Source organism: Trematomus bernacchii, unplaced genomic scaffold (genome assembly GCF_902827165.1).
Source record: "Trematomus bernacchii unplaced genomic scaffold, fTreBer1.1, whole genome shotgun sequence".
NCBI classification, from domain to species: Eukaryota; Metazoa; Chordata; class Actinopteri; order Perciformes; family Nototheniidae; genus Trematomus; species Trematomus bernacchii.
Window position 1 is genome coordinate 24,036,030 of NW_022987720.1, and position 27,748 is coordinate 24,063,777.

Below are 27,748 nucleotides of genomic sequence, written 5' to 3' on the forward strand. Positions count from 1 at the left end.
GTCCAGTCAGCAATGATTATTTCCCATAGCCCCTTGCAGTTATTATATTCTAACCAAAAAGCGATTACATCATAGAAAAATATGCAGTTACTTTCTATAACAATATGAAACATAATTTGCTAACCTGCTACAAAACTGCTCTCTTTAACCTTCTCAGGTGATTCAGTTTCATATCCGAAGCCATGGGTTCACACGCTTTGCTGTATGATGCTTCTGTCACCATGATCCACCTAGTTTCAGGTAAGTGTGTGTGTGTGTGTGTGTGTGTGTGTGTGTGTGTGTGTGTGTGTGTGTGTTGTGTGTGTGTGTGTGTGTGTGTGTGTTGTGTGTGGTGTGTGTGTTTCTCTAAGCATGCACTTTTTGATGTTCCTCTGCAACCATTGACTATTGCATTAACATCTTCAAAAAAAGCTATATTGCTTTGCGTGTAGGTAGTCTTGTTCCTGGCTATTTCAGGTATGAGCTTCATGACTCTGAGCCGACACCCCACCAACACCCACCCCCGAGTCTTACCCTCTGGGTGACCTGATCCATGCTGCCCTGCAGAGTAAGGAATACTTAGCAGAGGCTTCTGCAAGCACAGGTACATTAACACAGGCCTTTACTGATTTATAGGCTTAAGGCAACTGAAGCACTACATGGTTGAGTGCTGATTGCAAATGACTCACATTGAATTGAACCTTGGGACTCTGCAGGTACTACCACCAACCCGACTCAGGCGGTGCCAGGGTTAGGGCAGAGCGAGTCCACAGCGACAGTCATATCCCCGGGGCTGCTCACCACAGCCTTCAGCTCCTCTTCTGCTGCCAGCCAGACAGGATCAAGGACTCCCATGTCCTCGCTGCCCATGGAGGAGGAGACAACCACCACTCTGATCACCACCACCACCATAACCACAATGCACATGCCAGGTACCTGCATAACACTTTGCTTCCCCTATATGTGTTGTTTCATTCAGGCTAGGTTTCTGTTACAGCAATGTTAAAACAGAAATGTAGCTACATTTCCAAATCAAAAGCTGCTAAGATTGTTGTTGTGCCGGCAATGTCAGCAAATTCCCAGCTGAATCTCTTTGGCTTCCCATCACAATTACAATTAACTTCTCTTCTCTACAAACACCCTTTTTGAGAACATTTTTTTTAAAAAGTGGTTGACAGTCATGTTACAAGTCATAAAATATATATATGACGAAATATCAAGTTAAAGAAGAGATGTACATGTACTTTAGTTGGTTTAAGATCTTAACACTTAATTCAAAAGTTTAGGATAGCTATGGAGGTCAAACATAGCTACATGTAAGGTACATTTTGTAACACCATAAGTATTCTGTATATGATTTACTTCTTAGCTTACTAAAACGACATATTTTCGACGATTTCTGTTTGGTAACAACCTGAGTTGAGAACATTTTAAGGGCAGACTTTCTTGTCTGTGCTTCTGGTCTTATTACTACAGAATAATGTGCTTGCTACTCTTCAGGATGCCCGCTAAAAAAGATTGAAAAAACACAAAGAGTTGATAGTACATGATGATTGATAGTAAACACTGATCAATGATGAAGATGATGAGGTGTATAGTCTGAAAAACTCCCTTTGCTCCCCTGTGTCTCCTCCATAACCTAAAGCAAGAAAGCAGATTGGCCTACCAGCCTGATCTGCTGTGAGATGACTGAGCCAGATCAGTAAAACCTCATACATGGACATGTGCATCTTTGACTTGGCACTGCAAATACACACACATATGGTGAAACTAGAAAATACAGCATAATGGGATCAACCTTTGCCATTAAATCCAAATAATCCAGGAGCTCTATAGCATGCGAGTGGCCGACTGACTTATGATAACATGAATTTAACTCTAAATAAAATGCCCCCATAGCTTCCTGTTCCTTTGAATAGAAATCCTCAACGCTATTTAATGGCTTACGTTAAGTCTATATCCGTCAAAAGGGACGAATGTTCGGAGATATTCAGATGGCTCAAAAAAAAATGTTGATGCATTGAAACCAGTGAGATCTGAAGCTTACAAGGGTGGCTTGGACTCTATTTGGCTATCATCACTTGATATATTTCCTATTAGTGTCCTCTCTGTTCACATCTTCACATGAAAAGTTCTGAATCAAGATTGACAATAAAGTCTTACTATGTATTTTCATTGTTATTGTAACAACTTAGACTTAATCAGTGAGCATGAAAACAACTTACTGGCTGAGTAAAGTGCAACCATGTGAAGCCATTAATACTAATATCAGCACTGCTACTGTCCTAATATCATAGGGAGAATTAATTTTGACAAATCAGTCAGTCAACAATGCCATCATGACAAGAATAATAATAGGAAGGGTGAGGAACATCATCGTTGTCAGAAATGGAGTTAAGTATGACAACACTACGGCGCTTCTGTGGTGCTCTCACTGCAGGTGGAGGAGAGCTGTTAGTCATTCTGCTCATGAAATAAAGACACCATTACATTAACGGCTGCAATAGAGGGTTGAAGGAAATGCGGGTGGGTCAGCTGGCTAACACAGAATGTGGGGAGAGAATGTTCATTTGAAAATGAATGATCACTGGTTGTGTGTGTGTGTGTGTGTGTGTGTGTGTGTGTGTGTGTGTGTGTGTGTGTGTGTGTGTGTGTGGTGTGTGTGTGTGTGTGTGTGTGTGTGTGTGTGTGTGGTGTGTGTGTGTGTGTGTGTGTGGGTGTTGTGTGTGTGTGTGTGTGTGTGTGTTGGTGTGTGTGTGTGTGTGTGTGTTTGTGTGTGTGTGTGTGTGTGTGTGGTGTGTGTGTTGTGTGTGTGTGTGTGTGTGTGTGTGTGTGTGTGTTTCCCTTATTAATACTAGGAATTGTCATTTTGACCCCTTATAAAACGCTCTCTAGGTACTCTAGTAGCAAGGTAATATCTCAAACCTGTTAACACCAAATGAAAGGATTATGTAAAGCTACCGCTGCTTTTCTAAAGGTAACAATGTAGATTTGTACCTTTAGAAAGAGCAATGCTAGCTGTTATCCACTGTGTTCAAAGTATTTCCTGCCCTGAAGTATAGGGTCCATCTTCACATATAATTCCTCGGCAAGAAGTGAATCAGCAAATGTCCAACTTTGACTTAAAGTTTTCTGAAAAAAAACGTGTAGTGTTTCCTTTTCATCTTAAACATGTGAAGAGAGGTGCTGCTTCTAAGTGGCCAGAATTTTCATTTACCTCCGACGTGTAACACTAAGTATTGTCAACTTTTGAATCTGTCATTTTACTGAAATATCTCAAGTTTGTTTTTCCCTTCTTTGCTGTCACTTTTGTTCTGTGTCCGTTCATTGTTAGCCAAATGGACTGAAAAACCCTTTCCTCTCTAGAGGCCATTTGTATTACAAGAGGTGGTCAATCATTTGATCGTATCGAAGCATTGCAACAGTTTCATTCATGCGGTCAATACAATAATTGAATGCGTAGACATCCAATATACCACAGCTTCACCCAAGGCAGTACTCAGGCTACTGGTTTTGAATTACATTTAATTTACCCAATTGAATCGGTGTGCTGTTACACAGAACTGCATGCTGCCACTTAGCGAACATAAGCCAGGTTGTTATTATGAGGCTCGGATTGTATTTCCCTGTCCTACAGGCCCAACGACGAGGCAGACATTTTCGGCTCCCTACCTCACACAGATCATGTCGATACATTGGACAAATATGTACATGTATTTTTTTTTTATAAGCAGAGCTACTCCACAATATCTAGACAGAATGGACCAGTCTAAAGGCCAAAGGTCTAAAGGCTACTCCACTCGACTTTAGTGGTTTGCTTGTCTTCATTTTCTCTCTTGTGCACTGATTTGCTAAAGCTGAATAATTCAAGACTCATATTTTTCGCCGGGCTCTGACACGTGTCCACACACGGAATCGGCCAAAAGCAAAGGCTGACTAGTGCCAACGCTGCGGGACACACCGCAAAAACTACGTTGCGGTTAGCCGACTCACTTAAAGCATTTTAGCATCAAAATGGCCCCAGGATTCAGCCATGTGGCTTTTTTCAATAAAGAGAAATTGGTCTGTGTAGTAGGCCTTTCTGGTCATTTATTTTAAAACCATTTGATCAAACAGTCCTACCATACATGCCCTGCAAGCCCTTTTGTTACAACTTTCATAAAACGTCAAATGGTTCAGAGCAGGATAACAGAAATGCTATCACCAAACTTGCTTTGTGGACATGTTTTCAGCCGGGTTTGAGATTTTCCTGGAGCTCAGTGATGTTTCCCTTTATCCAGTTGGTACTGTGATGATTTGCACAGTAGAGGTGTGTCACTGGCTACCCAGCAGTGCACGTCATCTACTATGATGTGTTTTTTCATGCATCGGAGTCGGAGTCAGCTGAGGCCAGGGGCATTATGTTTTTGGCTATCTGTCAGTAAATCTGTTTATCCGTCTTCAGTCACATTCAACCAAATGTCACGGTGCATCCCATTGTTGTGAACACAGTTTCTTAGAAACGCTGTGAGGAAAAAAAAAATTATTTGGCACAAACATCCACTTTACTCAAGGATGATCTGATTATAATTTGTTGCTCAAAGATCGAGGCCAATGCAACCTCACACAACTCGTTTAGTATCAAGTATTCCTTCAATTAGGACGATTTCACACAAAGTGAAAGGCCAAATGTTACATTGACATTTGCTCACCAAAAAATAAAAAAATTCTACTAAGTATGCTATTGTTGACTGCGTTTATATATTATAAATGAACCTGTAGATGTATTTAATGCACACCAGAAACACAGTGTTAGTCGTTTGAAAATAATAAAGAAAGCAGACAAGCAGAATCTGACCAGTATGGATACAATTATTGTCAGCATTAAGACAGAATTGCTTCCAGGATCAAGGTCTTCCTCTCAGTGTAGTAGCATCACCTTACACCTGACAGCAGAAAGAGAGCTATGTGTTACCTGTCTGCACTCTAATGTGAGTAGTACCCCTCAATAATGTAGAATTGTTAGCAACGAGCACCAGGTTCTTCTTTACATATTTGACTATATATCCTTCATGACTTCTTGGTTAATGCAGCACAGATCTTCAGGGGTTTAGGACCCATCTTGGAGAATCAGTGGCCAAACAGTTCACACAGTTCAGTAAAAGAGTTGTATCTTCGCTCATCATCTTCACATAACTGAAGGCAGTCCCACAAGTCCTCATCCAAAAAACATCAGGTCTCTGGGATGCAACAGCATAATGCCTTATCTTCTGCTTTCTGTGTTATAGTATTGTCTGCAGAAATGCTTGTGGCAAAGATATAGTAGTGGCATGTCTGTGCCATGAAATACAGCCAAATGCAACCTAATACAACTTAAATTATCGCAACCAACAAAATAGATACATGTTATTATAATTATAGAGCATATTGGAGTAGTTGTCTGACCTTTCCTCTCTGTATTGGGGTTGTGACTTTTAAGGGATTGAATTCAGTTGATTTTATTTCCCAAATGTTCGTTAAGCTATATGCATGTTGACTTGACTTTGCAACATGTACCTTGAGTCAAAACTCCTTTACTGGCTGTGAAAATATCCGTTGGGAAAAAATCAATCTATGATCTGTCACAGCTCAGAAACTTCCAAGAGGTTCATTTTCAATTAAGCCGTTGCTATAAAATGTTTGTTGACATGTTTTACTTTTCTCTTCTCCCGCCCTTTCTCTCTTTTCACAGTACAATGCAATGCGACCTTGTCCGCAATGGAGGATGTTGTCGAGTCACCCGATGCTGCTTCATCATCCTCAACTTTTTCCCCTCTGGAATGCACATACAGCATTACTGTATATCCAGGATATGGAGTGGAAATTCAGGTAATGTGCATGATCTCCTATTCATCAATAATTACTCGCCTCTTCAAATATAAAGTATTTTAACTGATTATGGAAAAGGAACATTTGCAAAGAGCCAGAAAAACCTTTACATTAATCTTTTCATGTGACCTCAGATACCTGTCAAAGACTTTGAAACACTCTGGGTTTTAACATTTCAGTCTAATACATGGTGACGGGGTCGGTGGTGTACCTTAACAAAGTGAATTATCTGTAATTGGCTGCATTAATAAAAATGTTAGCAGTAATCACATGGGAGTGCACTAATTATAACTGTAATAATGTTGCAGCAGCAAAATGGTCATTAAGCTCTACTGTGTTAACTTCTAGCTTATTCCACCATTAAGTGAAAGGTAGCTAATTATAGCTAAGACATACACGACTTAAAAGACGGAAACATAATACATCTTATCATCAAATTGTATTAGGACCATTTCAAACAACTCATTTTCTATAAAAAAAAAATGTCATTTGTTCATCTTAAATGTGCATTATTATAAGTTTGATGATGTCATACGTTTGATTAGGCTGTATATATTTATGTATGAATTCCCTTGTAATTAACAGGTTACATGTCATTACAGCACTTCTTCTTTTATTCCTCCAGGTGAGGAAGGTAAATCTGTCTAAGAAAGAGTCTCTGACCATCATGGGTCATGGAGGTTCAGGACCGGAGCTGTTAGCCAATGAGACCCTGATGAGGGAGGGTCAGGTGATTCGCAGCACAACCAATCAGGTGTACATACACTATCGCAGCCTCCGACAGTCCAACCACGGCGTGTTCAGCCTCCACTATCAAGGTAAACCGACTGTTCTGCATTCATTATACAAATAGAAATGACAGGTCTTTCCTTGGATCTATTTTCTCTCGTTTAAATGCATATTTCAAAGCATAAAAGCATGGTAAATATGCCAATGGATATAGACAGAAAAAAAATGCACTCTGACAAAAATCCAAGGACTGTTCTTTACATTTTGCTAACTCTTGATTTTTCTAAGTTGTGACATTATCCATAGAGTTTAAAGCTAGCTAATATCTTCATTCTTCAGTGTGTTCTCTGAGCCCTCAAGCGACACTGAGCTCTTTACTGTGGGTTAAGTTCAATTAGGAGAAACCGATTAAGAATGAATAACAACTTTTAATCCAGAACGAAGAAAGCAACAGAGAAAATGTTCAGTTTCAAAATGAGGACCCATGGTGATAAGGCACGTTTATTTATACAGCACCTTTCAACACAAGGCAATTCAAAGTGCTTACAAAAATGAAAAACATTAAGAGCATTAAGAAATAGTGAAGATGGATCCTGCTCTGCCAAGTCACCTGGGACAATCTGGGAGGAGGAGGAGGAGGAGGAGGGGAAGACAGAATGGCAGCGTAACAGAGATCTCAAGATTAAAAGATAAATCCAGCTGATTATTTCACAGAATATGAAAGGTCAACTGAATGGTCCGAAAAACATGTGAACATTGTGAGTTTTGACAGCATGATAGTCTAGAGGGGCAAAGAGTAGACATTCACCAGTAGAAGAATACATTGGAAATATGAAGGGAAATATGTCCATTTTGTACCTTTCATTTGAAAATAATAATAATAATAATGTTTATTTGTATAGCACCTTTCATACAATAAGTGCAGTTTAAGGTGCTTCACATAGACATTTCACAGAACATTGATATCACACAGCATACAGTTAGCAGTTTAAAAACATAAAAACTGTTTCAATTAAATGTACAACGATGACATTGTGCAATAAAAGGAGGATAATGCAAATTCAACACACAATCAGATGACAGGTTAAAATGCATCGCAATGCATTGAGAAAGTGCAGCAGAGAGCAGGAGTTTGCTTTCTAAAAGGCTAAATTGTACAAATGTGTTTTGAGTTTTTTTTTGAAAGACTTCCACCGAGCTGGCTTCCCTGATGTCTACAGGTATTTTTGTTCCATAGCTTTGGGGCAAAGTTAATGAAAGCTGCGTCACCAAACTTCTTTGAAAATGAATATTATTTACTTCCTGTTTCATCCACAGCCTTCCTGCTGTCCTGCCCGTTTCCTCAGTCTCCTGAGAAAGGCGGAGTGACAGTGACAGACATCCACCCTGGAGGCCAGGCCCACTTCCACTGTGATCCAGGTTTCCAGGTCCGCGGCCATGAGGTTTCTACTTGTGTCAACACAACACAACCTCACTGGAGCACCTCTGAGCCCCAATGTGTCGGTCAGTTTACTCAGTTTCATACAACACTGAACATGTTACTAACTCAGCATCCTGGGCATCATCCCCAGAGTCGTTGTGTCTCTCATCTGGCAGGTTCTTAATAATAAAGGTTACATCTGGATTATGAGTCACCTGTTGCGGTAGTCCAGCCCAGCTTATTTTGGAGGCACGTAGATGATTTTTGACACCCTCCATCTTTTTATATATGTTCACAATTATCATTTTTGAGTTTTGGGCTGTCCATGTTGTTATTTATGATCTTTTTTCGTCAAAACCCACAAGATGTATTGCATGTCTGTCCGTCCTGAGAGGGATCCCTTCTTTGTTGCTCTCCCTGAGATTTTCTTCCCCGTCAATTGTGGGGGTGTCATTGGGAGATTGTCCTTGCCTGAGACGAACGTGTAATTTGTGATATTCGGCTTTATAAATAACATTTGATTGTTTGATTGTTTGTTAAAGTGTCGAATTATGGAGAGTGATTTGTGGGATGTTATTGTCCTCAGCTGTGTCATGTGGAGGGTGGATTCGTAATGCTACAGTCGGCCGGATTCTGTCTCCAACCCCTCCATCTGTCAGCAACCACAGCAATGGAAATAACCTGAGCTGCCACTGGCTGATCGAAGCCAAAGAGGGGCACAGACTCCACCTGCACTTCGAGAGGATCGCGCTGGATGAAGACGATGATAAGTAAGTTTGTGTTTCCACTACTTTGTGTATCAAAGAATCCGTTTTTTTTTACTTTGGTTTTAGGGTACGTACTGTATACAACTATTGATTTAAAATAAAGTTATTTTTGATCAGAATCAGAAGCAGTTTTATTACCAGGTAGGTTGACACGTTTATGAGGAATTTGACTTGGTGTAGTAAAACAAAAATTCCAAACACAGATAGAAACTATTTTAGGAAAACTAAAATAACAAAAATAATATTAAAAAGTATAGTAAAATATAGCAGTATTTACATTTAAATGGAATTGGAATAAAATATAAAATATGTGCAGTAATTAAAAAACAAGATATTGTGTACATTGATGTGAATTGCCTTCAATCTGCTCACCGAGCACATTTATGCGACACATTCACACACTGATTCTAACGCTTCCCTCTCTTCTTCAGCCTGACATTAGGTGTGTTTATGGTGTGTTCCCCTCAGGTTAATAGTGCGCAGTGGAAACAGTTCCCTGTCTACACCGCTCTTTGACTCAGACCTGGATGATGTCCCGAGCGCGGGGGCTGCTGAGTGAGAGCTCCACGCTGTACCTGGAGCTCACCGCCGACTCTTCCTCCATCCCTCTGCTGCTGGCGCTGCGATACGAGGGTGAGCAGAGAGAAAACACAAAGGCAGTGTGTCCTCCTATCCTCCTTATTGTATGATATTTATCAGTATTCTACCTGATAAACAAGTAAGATGTGTTTTCTAATTATAGGAATTGAAAAGGTGACGCTTCTTTTGTTACAGGTTCTTTTAATCTCTAGAATCATTGTGAAAGGTTATCATTTTTATAATTTGGATTGTCTATATTTGATTATCCTCCTATTCTATACACACAACCACCTTTGCATGTCTGTGCATCCTGGAAGAGGGATCTCTCTTCATAAATGTAGGTAGATATGCAATAAATATTATATTTAAAAAGAGAGGGGGACCGTCTGGAATACCAAGGCTATTTTCTCATTAATGTGTTGTTTTGCTTTAGCGGGCCATAATGAGCCACATAAGTGCTCACAGTCTGCCCACACTGCAGTGGGATTTATTTTAGGCTTTGGAGATGTTCTCTACTTAAGCTTTAGCGCCTTACACCTGGGCTTTTCTAGCCAAGAGGGTGTTTAGATTGTGAAAAGTTGCTTCCTCCTCAATTAAAGGGGTAGAGCAAGGGTACCAAGGAACAGGGAAAGACTTTTTTCAGATCATACACACATGCAACAAGTTCATCTTTGTTTGTCTTTTTCAGCTTTCGATGAGGAACACTGCTGGGAGCCCTACATGCCCCATGGAAATTTCAGCAGCAGTGACATCACATATCAGCTGGGCACCACTGTTGCCTTCACCTGCTCTCCAGGCCTTTGTGATGGAGCAAGGTTCAGGGACCATTGAGTGTGTCGACCCCAGCAATCCTCACTGGAATGACAGCGAGCCTGTGTGCAAAGGTAAGATTCAGAACACGGTTGTGTTTTCAATAAGTAAATGAAAACAGATGTCTTTTGTTTCTGGGCTACTTGATTTAATGAGGCCCCTTTTGTGCTTCTTGGGGTTTCCCCTTTCCTGTAGTGTGTTATATAGGTTTGTGTGCATGTGAATGGTCTGCAGAGGCTCAAATCCCAAAGTTCTCGTGAGAGGGAGTTTCTCTCCCACACACTCCCTCCCTGCCCAAACTGCCTCAGTTAGCCCCATTTGTTTACTTCAGCGACATAGTGACATCACTATGTAACACTCGTTCTTCTATTGGCTAGTGCTCTAACACATTGTTCGTGAAAGTCTAAGGGGCGGGACATCTCCAAGGGGTTAACCAATCACAACAGAGCCGGCCAGCTAACCAATCAGAGCAGACTGGACTCTGGTTTCAGACAGAGGGTGAAAAGAGGTGCTGCAGCACAGGCAGTATGAGAAAAATAAAGAGCTTTTTGAACGTTAAGGCATGTAAACATGTCACAGTAGAGGAACACAATACATTTTGAAACCAGAAAATGTAAATAATAGGGCCCCTTTAACTAAATCTAAATATTCTGCTTGTCCTTAATTCCAAAACTTTTCTAAGTGTGAGCATAAAGTGAGAAAGTAATTTGATTCATTTATATTCAAATAGTTGAGTGGGTGATTGAAGCATCAAGATGTTGTAGCTGCAGCCACGCTGACTGTGTCCTCTGCTGAACTGCTGTCATGCTGTGAAAAGTGAGAGCAAGTGAGAGATTGTAAATAAAACTGGCAGAGACACTCCAACAGGTGCTAGAGTTTAACTAAGTGAAATACATTCAGAAAGCCATATGTTGTGCAGCGTTTCTGCTTGTAACTCATTCTGTTCTCTCAGAGTGGAAGCTGTTTCAAAATGAGGCATCAGCTGTTGCGATCCTATCTGATTGTTAATATTTTATTCTGCTCATATCTGCCCGACTGTTATGCTCCATATAATATTGTTTCACACAATGTTGTGGTCATGATCCCAAGAAAGTGTGTGTGCGAAACTTTCACGCACTGTTTTATTCCATCTCATGTTGCTGTAAACAAACCTTACTCCACAACCGATGGCCACTTGTGTGTTCGCATTTTCTCAGTTTTCTCACTGCCTCAGTTTTAAGGAGTGCTTCGTATGAGAGAAAGACCTTCTGATGAAAAGCGCTGTATTTGGCTCCTATCGATGTTATTTGCACCTTAGAGGTGTCATCTCCCGACTGAAACAACTACCTAGCTGTTTTTGTTTTATTTCTGCAAAGACAGGTTGCTCGAAGTAACAAGGCAATGGTGTCAAAATGATCATATTCTTTCATTGGACAGCCTTAGCCGCAGAATAGTTAATACAGATAACACACAATGTGTAGCTAAGACAAGTTTCACACAAGCCGTTCCTTATGATACCCTATACTCTTCGGCACATCATGTCTCCTTGATCCTTTTTCTCTTACTTATTTTCTCTCTCTTCATTAATAATTTGTTTCCAGTTGCTCTTCTTTTTCCGGCTTCTGTTGTTATTTCATCAGCCCTTTCATCGTTCTCTCCTCTCCTCTGCAGCTCTGTGCGGAGGGGAGCTGACGGAGCCGGCCGGCACCATCCTGTCTCCTGATTGGCCACAGAGCTACTCCAAAGGGCTGGACTGTGTATGGCAGATCCATGGCAACGAGGAGAAGCGCATTGAACTGGATGTCCAGATGTGAGTTTTGATACTTGAAGTTGTTGGCAATTAATAAGTTACAAACCATGTTTGATTTGTGTGCCTTTGAATGTATATCTAAATAGAATAAATGTTATGTCAGTACACATATTTCATCACATAATCCCTTTAATTTTGCTGAATTGATATACTCACTAAGCCTAAAATGTACCATAATACCTTTTAACGGATTGCACATAGATTATACTGAATGTCTTTAGTGCCTATATGTTAATTCCACCTGAAAAAGGAAGGTAGATAGCACAATATCTAATCATTGAAACCTAATTGCCCTTTTTATTCTTGTCTTTCTTCCTAAAGTTTAAATATCCGCCAGACTGATGTGCTGACCGTGTTTGACGGGCATGACCTCACGTCCCATGTGATCGGACAATACCTGGGATCAAAGGAGCGTTTCCAGGTCTCGTCCAGGGGGTCAGAGGTCACCATCCAGTTTCAGAGCGACCCCGATGATTCCAGTTTCATCCTGAGTCAGGGATTCCTCATTCATTATCATGGTAAGTACAATCCTAAAGACACTTGGTTCATTGCTCATTGTAACAGTGAGATAAGAGGGTCTTCTGAAGGTCCTGAGGGTTCGAATGCCTTTCCTTTTTGCTCTGTGTCTGTGTCCTGCAGAGGTTGAGCCAAACGACACCTGCCCAACTCTCCCTCAAATCGACTTCGGCTGGATCAGCTCGTCCCACTTGTCCCCCGTGAGAGGAAGTGTGCTGACCTATCAGTGCCAGCCGGGGTACGACATCAGCGGATCGGACATCATTACCTGCCAGTGGGACCTCTCCTGGAGCAGCAGTCCTCCTACGTGTGTCAAAGGTGAGACAAGAAGTGGGAGATACTTGACTTTAATCATAATAATAATAATAAATTATATTTATATAGCGCCTTTCAAGGGACCCAAGGTCGCTGTACATGGTGGACAAATAAAACAAACAGACAATCAAAGGGCAAACTAAAAATAAAGGAAGCCGGGGGACCAAGAAAGGGCTAGGGCCCGAAGGCCAGGGTGAACAGGTGTGTTTTTAATGATGATTTGAAGATGTCCAGGGAGGCAGCATTACAGATCTCGGCAGGAAGTGCATTCCAGAGGGTGGGGGGCCGCAACACTGAACGCCCTGTCACCAACAGTTCGGAGGCGAGAGCGGGGGATGGAGAGCAGGCCCGTGTCTGAGGACCGCAGACTCCGAGAAGGGGTGTAGGGATGGAGGAGGTCCGATAAGTACTGGGGGGCGAGGGTATGGAGGGACTTGTACGTGAGGAGGAGTGTTTTGTACTGAATCATCAAAGGAATAGTTTGGATTGTTTGAAGTAGGGTAGTATGAGATAATTACCTTTCGTGAGTGTATTACCTACAGTAGAGAAACAGACAAGAGTATCAGCACAGAAGAAAAGCTGTGGACGGTGGCAGCAGCAAAACATATTGTTGCCCCTTAAAAAGGTCCACTTAAAGAATATACAGTATATCAGTGCACTGTATTTAGAATATTTTCACCACTTTACCTTGCTGTCCTTTGTGACGGAGAACTGAAGCTGTTATCTATGAGTAGCGGCTATAACCAAAAACAAATAAAACAATAACTAACTCAAAAATAAAACTGCCTCGGAGGACCAGATGCCGAATTTTACAAAGGGAATAATCCATTGTCCAGGCAAGAATATCGTACAGCTTATTTTCTTTTCAAATATAAATAAGCCATCTCTGGTGCCAAATCAAACCTCCACTTGTCTCCAATAAACACCAAAATCAACTAGTTCCCAAAGCTGCCTTCATAAAAAGTCATAAACAACTACTCAAGCAATACAACTAAATCCATTTGCTATTTACAAAAGCAATAAAATGGATGCAACTCGATAAATAGCTTTAACAATATGCTCTCACCAAAGCCACCAGACTCCCTGATAAAAGCAGCGGGAAACTAGCAACTTTCAAGCTCTATAATGTGAAATGAATGTTTTTTCTTCAATGGAGTCTGGTGGCTTTGTCCATAGAAGGATAACTGCTTCAGTTAACCCGACTATGGTTAAACGCTTCATATACCGACCATTATGTCTTGAAATGTGTTTTAGGTTGACTTGTAAAATCTGTCCAGGGACTACAGATGAACAAATATCCTCTTGGCTAACTCTGGTATCTGTACGATTAGGTTAATAGATAGAGTGAACAGTTTGCTGTGGTGGTTTCAGTTTGACTATTTGTCATAACACATCCAGGTTTCTCACTTTGGTAGAAATCATTCAATGCATTCATCTCCCATGTTGCTATGCTCCTCTGTTCGTTGCATATAACGAAATGTCCCACTCTGTCCCCCACAGTCCAGCAGTGTCCTGACCCAGGAGAGGTGGTAAACGGAGCGCGCTCAGTGCGACCCGAGGCAGGTTTCGCAGTGGGGACAGTCGTCCGTTTCTCTTGTAACCAGGGTTACCAGCTGGAGGGTCCAAGCCAGATCTCCTGCCACGGACGAGACACCGGCACCCCCAAGTGGAGCGACCGCAGCCCCAAGTGTGTCTGTGAGTCCCTTTTCTTGACTTCTTATGTTTATGACGCTTATAGCTGCTAAATAACTGAAAAAACATGACTATGGTTTGTTGTTTGTATGTGCTTGAACAGTAAAATATGACCCCTGCCCAAACCCTGGCGTCCCTGACAATGGTTACCAAACCTTGTACAAGCACAACTACCAGGCTGGAGAGACTCTGCGTTTCTTCTGTTATGAAGGATACGAACTCATTGGCGAGGTCATTATCAGCTGCGTACCCGGCCACCCCTCTCAGTGGAACAGCCCGCCGCCATTCTGCAAAGGTAAAGGTTGTGATTGTGTTTGGACGTTGTTTGAGGAACCGACGAGGAACTGAACAATGCTTCTCATTCTCTGGTCCAGATATGAATGAATGAGGTTATGTGTTTAATGTTAGCTGTCTTTAGCAATGTTTAAGGTTTGTTCAAAATGATGCTTTATGCTCTTGCCTCTCATTTCTTTATTAAGACGGAATCGATCTGAATACAAATACTGTATGTTAATGCGATCCTTGAGGACTTCCCTATGAAATGTATTTGACTTCTCTTTCTCTTTCCTTCCTCTCACACAGTGGCATATGAGGAGCTTTTGGATGATCATAAATTAGAAGGTGATTTGTCTTCTACTATTTTTGATGTGTTCTTTATAAATCATACTTAAAGGTGGGGTAGGTCATTTTGGAGAAACCAGCTTGAGATCGCTAGAATTTGAAAATACACAACCGGAAAAAATCTGCCACTTCCTTCAGATTTCCTTACAGAGCCCCTCCTCCAACACACACCAACGCGCACATGACCAATGAGGGCACGAGATAAGTTTGTGCACAGATGGAAGGCTGACAGGCAGGTAGGCCATCCAGTTACTTTAGCCGGGCCGGCTAAAATGATTGGTCGTGCTTTTTACAGTATTACGGCTTCCACAGATGACGATTTTTTTTATGGATTTTTTGTCAAAGCACTTAAGATATTCATTGCTATCGGGATGTTAAGAGCATTCCATGGAATATAACAAAAAGTGTATCTCGAGCCGGTTTCTCAAACTTACCTACCCTACCTTTAAAGCTGTTACATTTAGAATACAAATCCCTTATTTAGCCGCCCTCACGTGCTATTAAAAACCACAGTATAATAGAGGCTGCTATGTAAAGTAACCATTGTTTGTATTGTGTACACTGGGACAGTGTAATTCTCCTTTCAATTAATATTATGTATCATCTTGTAATTTTTGACTAGCAGAAATAGGCTCTTATATGAGCGACCAAATCCACTTGCTGTGATTTTTCAATCAGTTTGTCACTCGCACAAACACACAACATGACACATTAAACCTTTAGAGCATTACATAACATTTTATATAACAACGGACATCAGTAAATCTGTGTTTCTCTGAAGCATCTATCTCAGTTCCCCAATTTAGATTATGAAAGTGACGTGTGAGTGTTAATTGGTGCTCCAAAACTAAGAGTTGCTTCAGATTTAGCAGCCTCTTTTTAATGTGTTATATCGTATTAACTTGTCCAAATCAATAGTGCATTGTGAGCAGAAACACCCCACGGTTAGTGAACATTTTTTATTTTGTGGTGACTATTCCACAGTGTCCCAGTCTTTCGAGCCGTCCCATCAGATCCTGAGTGAGAACATCGCTTTGGCAATAATTCTGCCAATAATCCTGGTCATCCTGCTGATTGGAGGAATTTACATGTACTATACGAAGTGAGTACTCTGGCTTGTATTTATTCCTTGATCAATTTGTAGCACCGCTTTTACACTGGAAAAAATGCTGCTCCAAAAACAAGTTAAACAATAATGAAAACAAGCTGTTTTCACTTGAAATAAGTACAAAAATCTGCCAATAGAACAAGTGAAAATGTGTTTGGTAAGATTTCTTGAAATAAGAAGGGATATTTTTGATAAATCAGATCTTGTAATTAGCTGGGAGAACTTATTTTGAACTATATTTGACCAGAATCAGGAAATGTTGTGTCGCAAATGCTCAAAAGTGTTCTGTTTTCTAATGTTAGTTGGTGATCTTCTAATAAATATGTAAAAAAATATGTTTCATCTGAGATACGACTCAAAATAAGATTATTTGACTCTAAAAACAAGACCTGATATCTCACTGCATTGTTACTTCTGAAGTTACTGTGTCTTATATCAGGTGTAAAGACATATTCTGACTAGATATTAGACAAATATACTTGGCAAGATTTCGAGTTTTTGTAGTATACCTTTCTTCAACTCACTTTATGTATAAACTTTTCTCAATGTAAGTGTATTTGTTCCCCTCCCAGCATCTGCAGACTAGAGTGGAAGCCGCTCTTCTGGAAGTCTCTCTCTCACACACACTCCTACAGTCCCATTACGGTCGAGTCCGACTTCAACAACCCTCTTTATGAGGCAGGTGTAAGTATAAGGCTGATGCTTGACATGTTTTCTGGCCTTATCAACTTTGTTATTCACATTTGACTACATCCCAACTAAAATAAAGTCTTAAATAATTGTTTTACTGATTGATTTCTTACTCCCACAGGACACGCGGGAATATGAAGTGTCAATTTAGCGGAGAAAACGTCTCGGTGAGAGTTGAACACCGCAGGAAGATTCAATTATTTTGGACGGGAAATGTGTAAGGATTATATTATATATATTATTTTCTAACTTTGTTATGTTTTACCATCACTGTATCTCTGGTTTATCAGTTTGTGGAAGTGCTTTATTTTTGATTTGTTGCTCTGATGTGGTGATTTGCCAAATGTGGGTCCTACTTCACGGTCCGACTGTCTGTATCACTAGGACTGGTGCCTTATGAAGGGTAAGAAATGGATAACAAAGGGAACAAATAGCAATGTGGGAGGCATAGGTTAAGTGTAAAAGGGTGTTGTTGAAATGTATCTATTTATTAAGTTACATTATTATGAGGCCAAAACATCAGAGAACTTGGCAATACTTTATTTGTTACTATCAAAAGTCAAGAGCATACACAGTGAATGTTTTTCTTTCATTATGACAGTTGTACATTATACAAAGTGTTACAGTTAAAGGGGGAAATACTTTAATTTCAATCATGAGAAAAGTTTGATCAACTCAGTCATTTTCTCTCTGTGTAACACACACACACACACACACACACACACACACACACACAGAAAGTGAATGTAAATATTTGACTTAATATTGATTGAGGTTGATATATATACTAAACTATATATATATAAGCCTCATATATACACTTACATGGTGGTGGGAGGTTATATATTTTCATTATATATTTAATGAAAATTCAGTGCCAAAATATAATGTTAAATAATTTAATGTGTCTAAGTGTTTCATCTGTTGTTGCAATACTGTTTACAAAAGCAGTTTATTTTATTCTTCGCTGTTTCTGGAGTGCACCGTCACCCAGTGTCACATGACATGTAAGACTAGGTGAGGACATGAATGTCATTATGCTTAGAGCATGCACTGATTGTAAATGATATTGCTTCTGCTCAAATCTTGCCATTATCATTATAGTTATCGACAGTTATCATTGTTATCAGATTTGATGTTGTATGCACTATGTTGATGAAAAATTACAAACTTGGCTGCTTGCTGTGATGCATTATGTATTTATTTACAACTGATTGTTTGAACAGTGAATGTTTTCTCATTCACTAATGGAGGATCCTGGAGACTGTTGCTTTGTAGATTTAATTATTCTCTTATCATCAGTAGCATTTCTTTGCTTCATATATGAATACACTCTTTTGAAGGCGGTAAATTATTTGCTGAACTGGAAATAAAGTCTCTGTTGAATGGTGTAAAACGTGTAAGAAATGGGCTTTTATTTGTCAATGCTATACCAATACAATCTGTGCATGCAAAGAACATGCACCATACTGATACATCAAATCCAAAACATAGGAGAGTGGGAAAGTTATTTTGTTTTAGAGATAATTTTGAACTTGTATGGCCTTTTTCTCATAGCTAAAAGGCTAAGGCAGGGGTGTCAAACTCAAATACACAGTGGGCCAAAATAAAAAAATGGGTACTAGTCGAGGGCCGGACTGGTTCAATGTTTATTGCAAAACTTATTGAAATGAACTTATTGCACATATTAAACCTGGAACTAACAAAGCTTAAATGATTGCCTATAAAAACAACATTAAACATTAAATAATCAGTTGCATTCATTTCTTATGGCTCTATCTGCAGCTTTTCCAGAGTCATTTCTTATGATTACATTTTTCCACAGGCCAACAACAGCTTCAAAAAAACTATTTCCCTCAAAGAAAAAACAAACATGCCCTGTTGTCGCAAGAAAAAAAGTGCAAACATCCATTGAAACTCAGTTTGCTGCTCTGTGATGCTAGTTCAGATACTTGGCATCTCATCTTGGGTGCAAGTTCATCAATGTTTGGGGTCAGGCTCTGAGCTGAGGAAACCCTCAGGATTGAGTGAAGGTGTGCGTGCAATATACCGGCGGGCCAGATCTAATAGTAATTCAAAATTATCCTGCGGGCCGAAATTAAATCCACCAAGGGCCTGATTTGGCCCCCGGGCCTTGAGTTTGACACATGTGGGCTAAGAGCTAAAGTAAATAATTAAGAGAATACATTATCTGTATTATTCCCACTGAATAATGTGGAGCTGTGTTCTCTACAAAGGAAGGGTCGAGTTATCCAGATATTTTATACTATATTTAGAAATAAATACTCTGTTATAATTACATTTTTTGGTTGTTGTTTTTTACTTAAATAAAAATACTAAATTAATTATCAAAGAAATTAATTATAGTTGAGTAAAACAAATACAAATGTTTAACTCTAAAATGTAGTGGAGTAACATAATCAGGTTGTGGAAAAACTAAGGTAATAGTTTTCTTTTAGTTCAGTTTGACTACATTGTTTTGAAAGTCTTTACCAGAAGTTGTAGAATGTTCTCATGTCTGCATTGACGCTAACTTTATAAATGTATTATTCCCTTATGACCACTAGAGGGCGATAAACACGGATGACTACTTTCAAGCAACTGTCATTCCGCTTGATACTAAATCTTCAAGGTAAGAATAGACTAATCACCACATTAGAAAAGTATTGAAAATTGTATATGTTGTTATCTGCCATTATAACAGTATAACATTTGCTTTTTATTATTTAGAAAAAAGGATTATAGGGATATTAGTCTGCGTTGGCCATAGCTGTAGTTCCGCCCTGTGACCACGGGAGGGCAGTATCGACTCGTGATTATAAATACACTACACTCTTCATGGAACAGTCACTAATAACGAGCGAATGATACATGTTGTTGTTTTATATCTGGTATATATTTAGATTGCATACTTTGAGGAACCTATGACCCAAGTTGTTCATTGCACAACTACACTGTAGCTGTGTATTTGAACATTTGAACCTTCCCAGTTTATCACCATTTCCAAGTGGTGGCGCTAAATCACGTGACACGTTGTTTACCTCACACAAAGGTGCAGTAGAAGAAGAAAACAGCGGAACAAGAAGATGTGCGAGTTTCGTTTCCGAGTGACCTAGTTAGCTTCTGCTATTAGCATCAGTTATTATTCTTTATGTCTAACAATGGGATTGTCCGTTCTTAATGTAGCAGCTAGCTTTGTTTGATACCCAGTCTCTGATTGTTCAGACAAGAAGCGAAACAAAACATAGGAGGATTTCTATCTTGAAGCTTGGCTAAAGGGGATAGCCGTTGTTAGCCTCTTTTATTTAGATATTGCGATTAAAATGTGTTGTCAAACGATAGCTGTGTTGTAAATTCACTGTGTGTGGTTAGGGTTAGCTGGCTAGCTGGTTATCGATTGCTGGCTGATCAACGCTTGGCTATCTTCGTTAAGCTAGGTTCACTCCTGCAGCTCCCTTGGATGTTCACTGTGGTAAGTACCATTTATTATAAGATAATACTTTTACTACATTGATTGGTAAGCATAAATCATTTCCACAACTAACTACATATCAATCCCGTTTTACCTATTGGTACTTGTGGTTATTGCATTACACAATTGTGATGTAATACAATGTCAATATTTTGTCTAGTATATTTCCATATATTTCTGTTGCCTAGTGAGCTTGTCTATTGGAGAGAATTCACATGTATTCACTCTTCTTTTTTTTTAATTGTGCATTATTTAGATACTATTGTGATATATGTCTGTTCAACTGTGAATTTGTGTTATATTTGTATCTTATTCTACCTTTAAAATATTTTTTAACTCGTGTGTAATGCAATGACAACTCTACTGCTGTGACCAAATAATGCCCCAATTTGTGATGAATAAAGTGTCTTTCTATCTAATATTATATTATTAAACACATCACTTAAGTGTTAACTATGGTCAGCTGTAACAGTAGACGTATGTTGACAATCAAGGTGAATATCACTTTGCACATAAGGAGTTGGTTATAAGTTTGTTTGAAACTACATTTTCTGCATTTAATACCCATTTATGGTATTTTTTGCAACATTGTAATTTGTTCGATAAGTCAAAAACTACATTAATAGTACAAGACACGCAATGGATGTGATTAAACACTTTTCTTTAATGAATATTGGTTATTATTAGGTTTATTGTCCTTTTTTGATTTTCACAATAGCATAGGAAATATTGTGAACGCTTAATTTCTTGCTTCAATTTTATTTCTAGGACTTTTTTCAGTGTTCAATTGCCTTATTTTACAGTGGGCCTTTTTACCAATTGTTTGCTTCAATTTCATTAAGCAATTTAAATACTTCATACTGGATGTTGTATATCCTGCTTTTGTGATACAAGAAAAAGGATCATGTCATCGTCCAGTTGACAACAATAGAGTGCTTCAGATTCAGTCATTATATTCATGGTTTACAAACACAGCTCTCAACTAGGATACAACTTAAATAGAATCTATGCACTCTAATGTTAATAATTAAACATTTGTCACTTCTTCTAGTCCAAATGTTCACTAACAAGCCATTATATCCTTCTGTGTTGCAGTCAGGAAGTGACTCTTCGGCCCCATGTCTGCTGAGGCTTCAGTAGGCAGTCATGCTGCTGACTCGGCCCAGTCTGCTAATTCCCAGCCTGCCTTCCACAACTCGGATGAGCTCAGAAATCGAGGTCTGCTCGGGAGCAAGTATGTCAAATTAAATGTGGGTGGCTCCCTGCATTATACAACTGTCCAGACGTTAAGCAAGGAAGACAGTCTGCTGCGGAGCATATGCAATGGAGGAACAGAAGTTTCCATAGACTCAGAAGGTAAGTGGTTGTGTCTGGTGGACACTAAACGCTTCGACTGGATCCATTTGTTATGCTGTAATGTCTTGAAGCATGTGCCACTGATGTCAGCATTTTTAGTATGGATCTATTTTGACTTAATAGAATAGTTGTTTCAGATGCTCTGTTTTGAATTTATATACATACAAGTACTAACTTAATTCTAACATGAGTAGAACCTTACAGTTTTAGCATACATTGAAATATAAAATCAAATGTTCTGCAGTGGAGGGCAATTATACAACTCGTGATCTTCGGCAGCGATTCTCAAACTGCTGCCCTACCGGCAGCAGTTTGAGAATCGCTAGAGTCGTAAGGGGCGATGACCAGCTGATCAGTCTCATATATCTGTTTGTTTTTCTTTTCTTTTTGAGTATTTCCTTATCATAGTTTATGTCGTGCACAGAGAGTAACGTCACAGCCACACACACAACATCAACCTTTGTGTGGAAGCTCTTAAGCGTGTGTAGAGGAAGTCATAAAGCTCTGTAACACCTGCTAGGTAAAAACATGCAGATGGTGTGGCTTGATGCAGTTATCCAATATTCAATGTTTTATTATGAACATGAGTTTTGAATGTCCATTAAAGCAAAGTAACAGTTTGGCCTGTCAATTCTAAAAAGTAATCGTAACCGGCCAGGCAAATTGAGGAAGGTGCATCTTTTAGCTTTTCAAACGTCAAAAATACTGTACTGAGATTTTTAGACAAGGAGTTTGACTCTCACACGCTGACTTTTACTACCAACTTTATCTGGTGTGGTCATGGTGTAACCGACACGATCAGTAGTATCAGAAAGGTGTGTCTTTGTTGGCTGTTTCCCCTTTTTTTTAAAGAACCAAAGTTGACTCAAAACTATTTTCCTGCTGTCCCAGGTTGGGTCATTTTGGATAGGTGTGGCCGACATTTTGGACTGGTTCTGAACTTCCTGCGGGACGGCTCAGTCCCACTTCCAGAGGATCACAAAGAACTGGATGAGGTTCTGAAGGAGGCGCAGTACTATCGGGTCCAAGGACTCGCGCAGCTCTGCATCAGTGCCATGCAGGTAAGCAGCTACTTTTGAGAATAAACAACAAACTAATACTTCCATATTTACTGGGGTATTTTAAATGTGGGGTTTCTTGTTATTTCTGATGTTAAATTGACTTTAATATTAACTTTAACAAGTGTGTTAGTTAGATTTAATGTGTTTTTAAATCTACTGTCTTTGTTCACCTTCAGAAACAAAAGGATGTTTTTGAAACAGTGTGTCGCATCCCCATGATCACCTCAGCCAAAGAAGAACAGAAAATAATGGCTTCGTGTAGAAAGGTAAATAACTTTTTGTCTCAACTAAATGACAAAGGTGTGATTTATTATGTTTGGAGTGTACACACAGTTTTCAAAAACATTGTTCCACTGTATACTACTGCTTTATGAGTATTTATACCTGTTTCTTGTCTCTACAGCCGGTAGTCAAATTGCAGAACAACAGAGGGAACAACAAATACTCCTACACCAGGTAAACTTTAAAGCTGACCGTGCATGTTTAATTGGAGAGTATAAAAACAATTTCATAAGCCACATTTTTTTCCAAGCTTAAAGGTGGGGTAGGTAAGTTTGAGAAACCGGCTCGAGATACACTTTCTGTTATATTCCATGGAATGCTCTTAACATCCCGATAGCAATGAATATCTTAAGTGCTTTGACCAAAAATCCATAAAAAAATGTCATCTGTGGAAGCCGTAGTACTGTAAAAAGTACGACCAATCATTTTAGCCGGGCCGGCTAAAATGATTGGATGGCCTACCTGCCTGTCAGCCTTCCATCTGTGCACAAACTTATCTCGTGCCCTCATTTGTCATGTGCGCGTTCGTGTGTGTTGGAGGAGGGGCTCTATAAGGAAGTGGCAGATTTTTTCCGGCTGTGTATTTTCAAATTTTAGCGATCTCGAGCCGGTTTCTCCAAAATTACCTACCCGACCTTTAATCCAAGTTCACTTGACATTCACTTTTTAGGTTTTTAGTCAAAAGTGTTATTAATCTTTTCAGTTTAAACTAACGTACTCTTTCTCTCTCCCCTTTGTCCAGCAACTCTGATGATAACCTGCTGAAGAATATTGAACTCTTTGACAAACTGGTGCTCCGGTTTAATGGCCGCGTCCTGTTTGTCAAAGATGTGCTTGGGGATGAGATCTGCTGCTGGTCTTTCTACGGAGAAGGCCGCAAGATCGCTGAAGTGTGCTGCACGTCCATCGTCTATGCCACAGAGAAGAAGCAGACCAAAGTAAGTAATGTCTAGTTTGTACAACATGTCATTAAAGCAGTAGTCTGACACCCCTCTAAGGTAAATATTAATAAATTATTAAAACACAAGAGCAAGACTAGCCGTTCCCCCCCCTTTTTCCAGTCTTTAAGCTAACCTAACTTTCTGTAGCTCTATATTTTAACAGGAAGAAAGCGAATAAGCGTATTTTCCAACATGTTGAGCTATATCTTAAACCTCTTATTGAAAAAAAGAAGATAACTTAATTATTTATATTATACTATAATAGTAAATGTAACTGCAGGAAATGTATTTTATTAATTCAAACGCCAGGTCTGAAACTGAATTGATTTCCTCCAGGTTGAGTTTCCTGAGGCCCGAATCTTTGAAGAAACCCTCAATATCCTCATCTATGAGAATGGCAGAGGGTCTGGACCAGGAGGGTTGCACCTTTTAGACGCCAGAGGCTCGGGGGCCTCACTGGACGAAGAGGGGGCTACCGGAGGCGAAAGGCGAGTTAGACGGATCCACGTAAGGAGGCATATAATGCATGACGAAAGAGGGCCCGGTCAACAAACTGTGTATAAGGACTAATAATGTGAAAACATACTGCACAGAAGAGCGACTTCATGTATGTTCATTTTTTTTCTTCTCGAATGCTAGAATGAAAGAGACGTCCTTGATAATAGCAATAGCTCAGTAGGTAGATATTTCATTAAATGTCTTGAGACGTCACTGCACAGACATGTAGGAGTCGATGACTGATGTGTAACAGAAGTAAGAGACGTTTTGCTTCTGTTTACAAGAAAACAAAATGTGTACATAATTTAAATAGGAAATGTGTAAATGTACCTGGGATGTGAAACTGGCATAAATATTTCTTGGCAAATGTTAAAGGGCATACTATGCAGGATTTGTCGGCTATTTGTAAACACACAGCATAAAAGTTAGTGTAGTATAATAGTGCAGCAGTGGTCGAGTGAGTTAAACGTGAGTGACGAGAGTCGAGCTTTATCGACGACACAGACCAACCACAGTGGAGAGAGACAGGAAATCTAGCCTCTACCTTATTTATTTTTAAGTCTTGTGCACTGTTTTTGGTTGGGGGCTAGACACTTCTTCCTAAAGGAAAATCTAATAAGAAAATAGGGAAATACAGGCAGAGGTCTGTTCAGTTCCAGACACCACCTAAAGTGGAACATAAATGATGATAGAGAGATTCTTTGGGTATGAGTCTATACATTATTTTTATGGAAATCCTGCATAGTATACCTTTCTTAAGGAACCTCCTGCGAGTAACTGAATGGGCCTAAAAACCCAACTCTCACCTCACCTGTTAATGTGGGTGTTAATAATGTGCACTGGCATCCTCCTTTGTGTTTGGCTTATAGGAAATACTGTAAGTCAGTTTATTCAGGTTGTGAAACATCTTTCATTCGTTGGACTGATATGCAGCCTGACAGCGATGATATTCTAACACTGGAATAAAACTGAGTAGCCATTTTTAGGGAGGTTGTCTATAAATGAGATTGTTGAGCAGCTCCATTTTCTTTATTTAAATTATTACTGCTGTTGCTTCAAGATGTTTTATTAATTTATGAACCTAATTTATTGTTTGGTATTTAACTTTTTGTATTGTATGCAATCTTTGTGTTAACTAGTGCTCAAGTGAGTTTAATTTTTGAAATGATACAATGCACTCGATAGCACACACCAGATTTTGAATTGACACCTGTAAATGACTAATGTTTCAAGAAGAACCGTGACCATTTCCTTGAGAACTCATTTTGTTCTGAGCCATGACCTTTCACTTTATGTCTTATACCAAACCACTGAAATTTGCTCAAAATAATTGGCCATAGAGTGATGATAAATGCAATTATTACTGGGTTGGATTTGAATTGAACCTTCATGGAGATGATACATATTTAATTTCTGATATCCACCAGTATCTTGTGCACACCTAATCACCCTGAAAACAAAACATTGAATGAGAGCAATATGTATCTCTCTTAATAAAGTCCCCTAAGAATACCCTAAAATATGCACTAATATGACTTCCGTCCTATAGTGGTCATGAAAATGTTCTGAATAAATTATTTGTGAAATCCAACTTCAGCTTCTTGGTCTTATTGTTCTCTATTTCCTAAAGGGTATACAAAAGAAAAGGACTCGAACACTTACAGAAAACAAGTAAAAAGTGTGTTTGGTTTTATTTTACCATGTTTACTTGTATTTTGGGACCTAGACAATTGCAATTGTTATATTGTTTTTTGTGATTCAACCACACTTAGGGAGCCTTAATAAATTACCGCTCGAATGACAAAACCAATGTAATTTTCAGTGTGTCTTTATTGAATCATCTAATTACTTGTCACTAGCTTCCATATCATCTATTTACTATATACATTTGTTTTAGAAAAAAAATCTTTAGCCACCTTATCAAGTGACCTAATTGCTCCAAATAAATACAGCATTGTATTACCACCTATACACTAGGATGGATCTGTTTTTGTTGAATTTTAGTGCCTTTTCATTTTCATTTGAAAAACAGTATAAGTCCAAACATAGCTCCCATAGCTCCTAAAAGTATGTGACATAATTATATCAAATCAAAGAAACATAAGACACTTATAGGGTTTGGGTGCTTTTTCTATTCTTTATGAATATTTTAATGAAAATAAATGAGCTTTATTATTGTTTAGCACATATTAAAGCAGTTAAAATAACATGCAAGGACCCGGAAGTGAGCTAACCGTTCTTTGACAGCCAACAGTCTGTGAAAATTAGTAGAAAGATCCAAAGTTAATGTCTTTAGAATATACAACCTAAGAAAACTTCACAGCTGTCATGTTAAGGCTTTCTAAGTAGACAAATAAGTGCTTCAAATTCATTTATTCATGGGTACCAAGTACGTCATTTCCGGAATGCCCGCCGCCATCTTTGTGACCGACTCTCACCGTTTGTTTACACTCGTCATGGCAGCAAACACAGCGCATTTAAACGGGAAAGAGAGAAGAGAGATATTTGGTAAAGACGGCGATTATTGGATGCGATCCCTATTTGTTGCCCCCAACTGTATTTTGTTTATTGAATTCGGCTAAGTGTCTTCCCCAACTAACTTTTCCCGACATATATATTTATCTTGTTCACAATCCATCTCCATTCACCGGAGAGAGCCTGAAGGCTTTTAAGAGCACAGATGCATATCAATACGCCGTTGCCGGGTGGGTGAACGACACCAAGATATGGCATGTGGAGAAGACACACCTACATGTGATCACAGCGAAGGTAAGTAATTTACCAACAATCATAAAACGTGTTATTATAGTTGTATTTATGTCTAAAGTGATGATGTTAGCTTGCTAGCCAGTTGCTAGCATATCGTATTTCTAGCTAACATCATAACTCCAGCTGGCAGCTACAGTAGCTATATATATTGTTTTAAAGCAACATACTCTTCTTTCAATGACAAATTGCAAGAGGTCCATGTTTATTTCACGATTCTCTGTCACTTGCACTATTGTTATATTTCGCGTTGCTCTATCTTTACTTGTTTTTTGATGTCTTAAGGATATTGTATGTTGTAGCCTACTTTTGGAGCAGCCTGGGACTTCAGATATTAAATGCCAATCTGCGCTGTAGCTATTGTATTTGACAATAAACCTTTGAATCTTACATTTGTACAAGCTCAGGAGAGTTTAGCTTTTATATGACAAAATTAATGTACTGCATTTTTCACTTAACAGGTCAATCATTCCCAGGCTTTGAACAGCAAACCAACATCTCCATGGATTG

The 27,748-nt window shown here is 39.2% G+C and overlaps 2 protein-coding genes across 2 annotated transcripts; both read left to right on the forward strand.

Annotated features, from left to right (window-relative positions):
- Positions 1-182: 182 nt before the first annotated feature.
- Positions 183-18,253, forward strand: sez6l2 (seizure related 6 homolog (mouse)-like 2). Its single transcript, XM_034142259.1, is given in 21 exon segments — positions 183-240; positions 457-478; positions 480-583; positions 696-911; positions 5,690-5,826; positions 6,452-6,644; positions 7,873-8,058; positions 8,562-8,745; positions 9,211-9,283; positions 9,285-9,375; positions 10,010-10,119; positions 10,121-10,205; positions 11,782-11,920; positions 12,242-12,438; positions 12,560-12,754; positions 14,252-14,446; positions 14,547-14,738; positions 15,026-15,064; positions 16,049-16,166; positions 16,745-16,856; positions 16,984-18,253. Coding segments are annotated over 21 exon segments (2,676 nt in total). The 3' UTR covers positions 17,014-18,253.
- A 1,682-nt stretch (positions 18,254-19,935) lies between these two features.
- On the forward strand, positions 19,936-26,063 carry kctd13 (potassium channel tetramerization domain containing 13). Its single transcript, XM_034143046.1, has 7 exons — positions 19,936-20,334; positions 21,430-21,690; positions 22,582-22,751; positions 22,928-23,017; positions 23,155-23,207; positions 23,776-23,971; positions 24,311-26,063. Exons 2-7 carry the CDS (start codon positions 21,453-21,455, stop codon positions 24,542-24,544), a joined length of 981 nt encoding a protein of 326 aa, XP_033998937.1. The 5' UTR covers positions 19,936-20,334; positions 21,430-21,452; the 3' UTR covers positions 24,545-26,063.
- Positions 26,064-27,748: the final 1,685 nt, after the last annotated feature.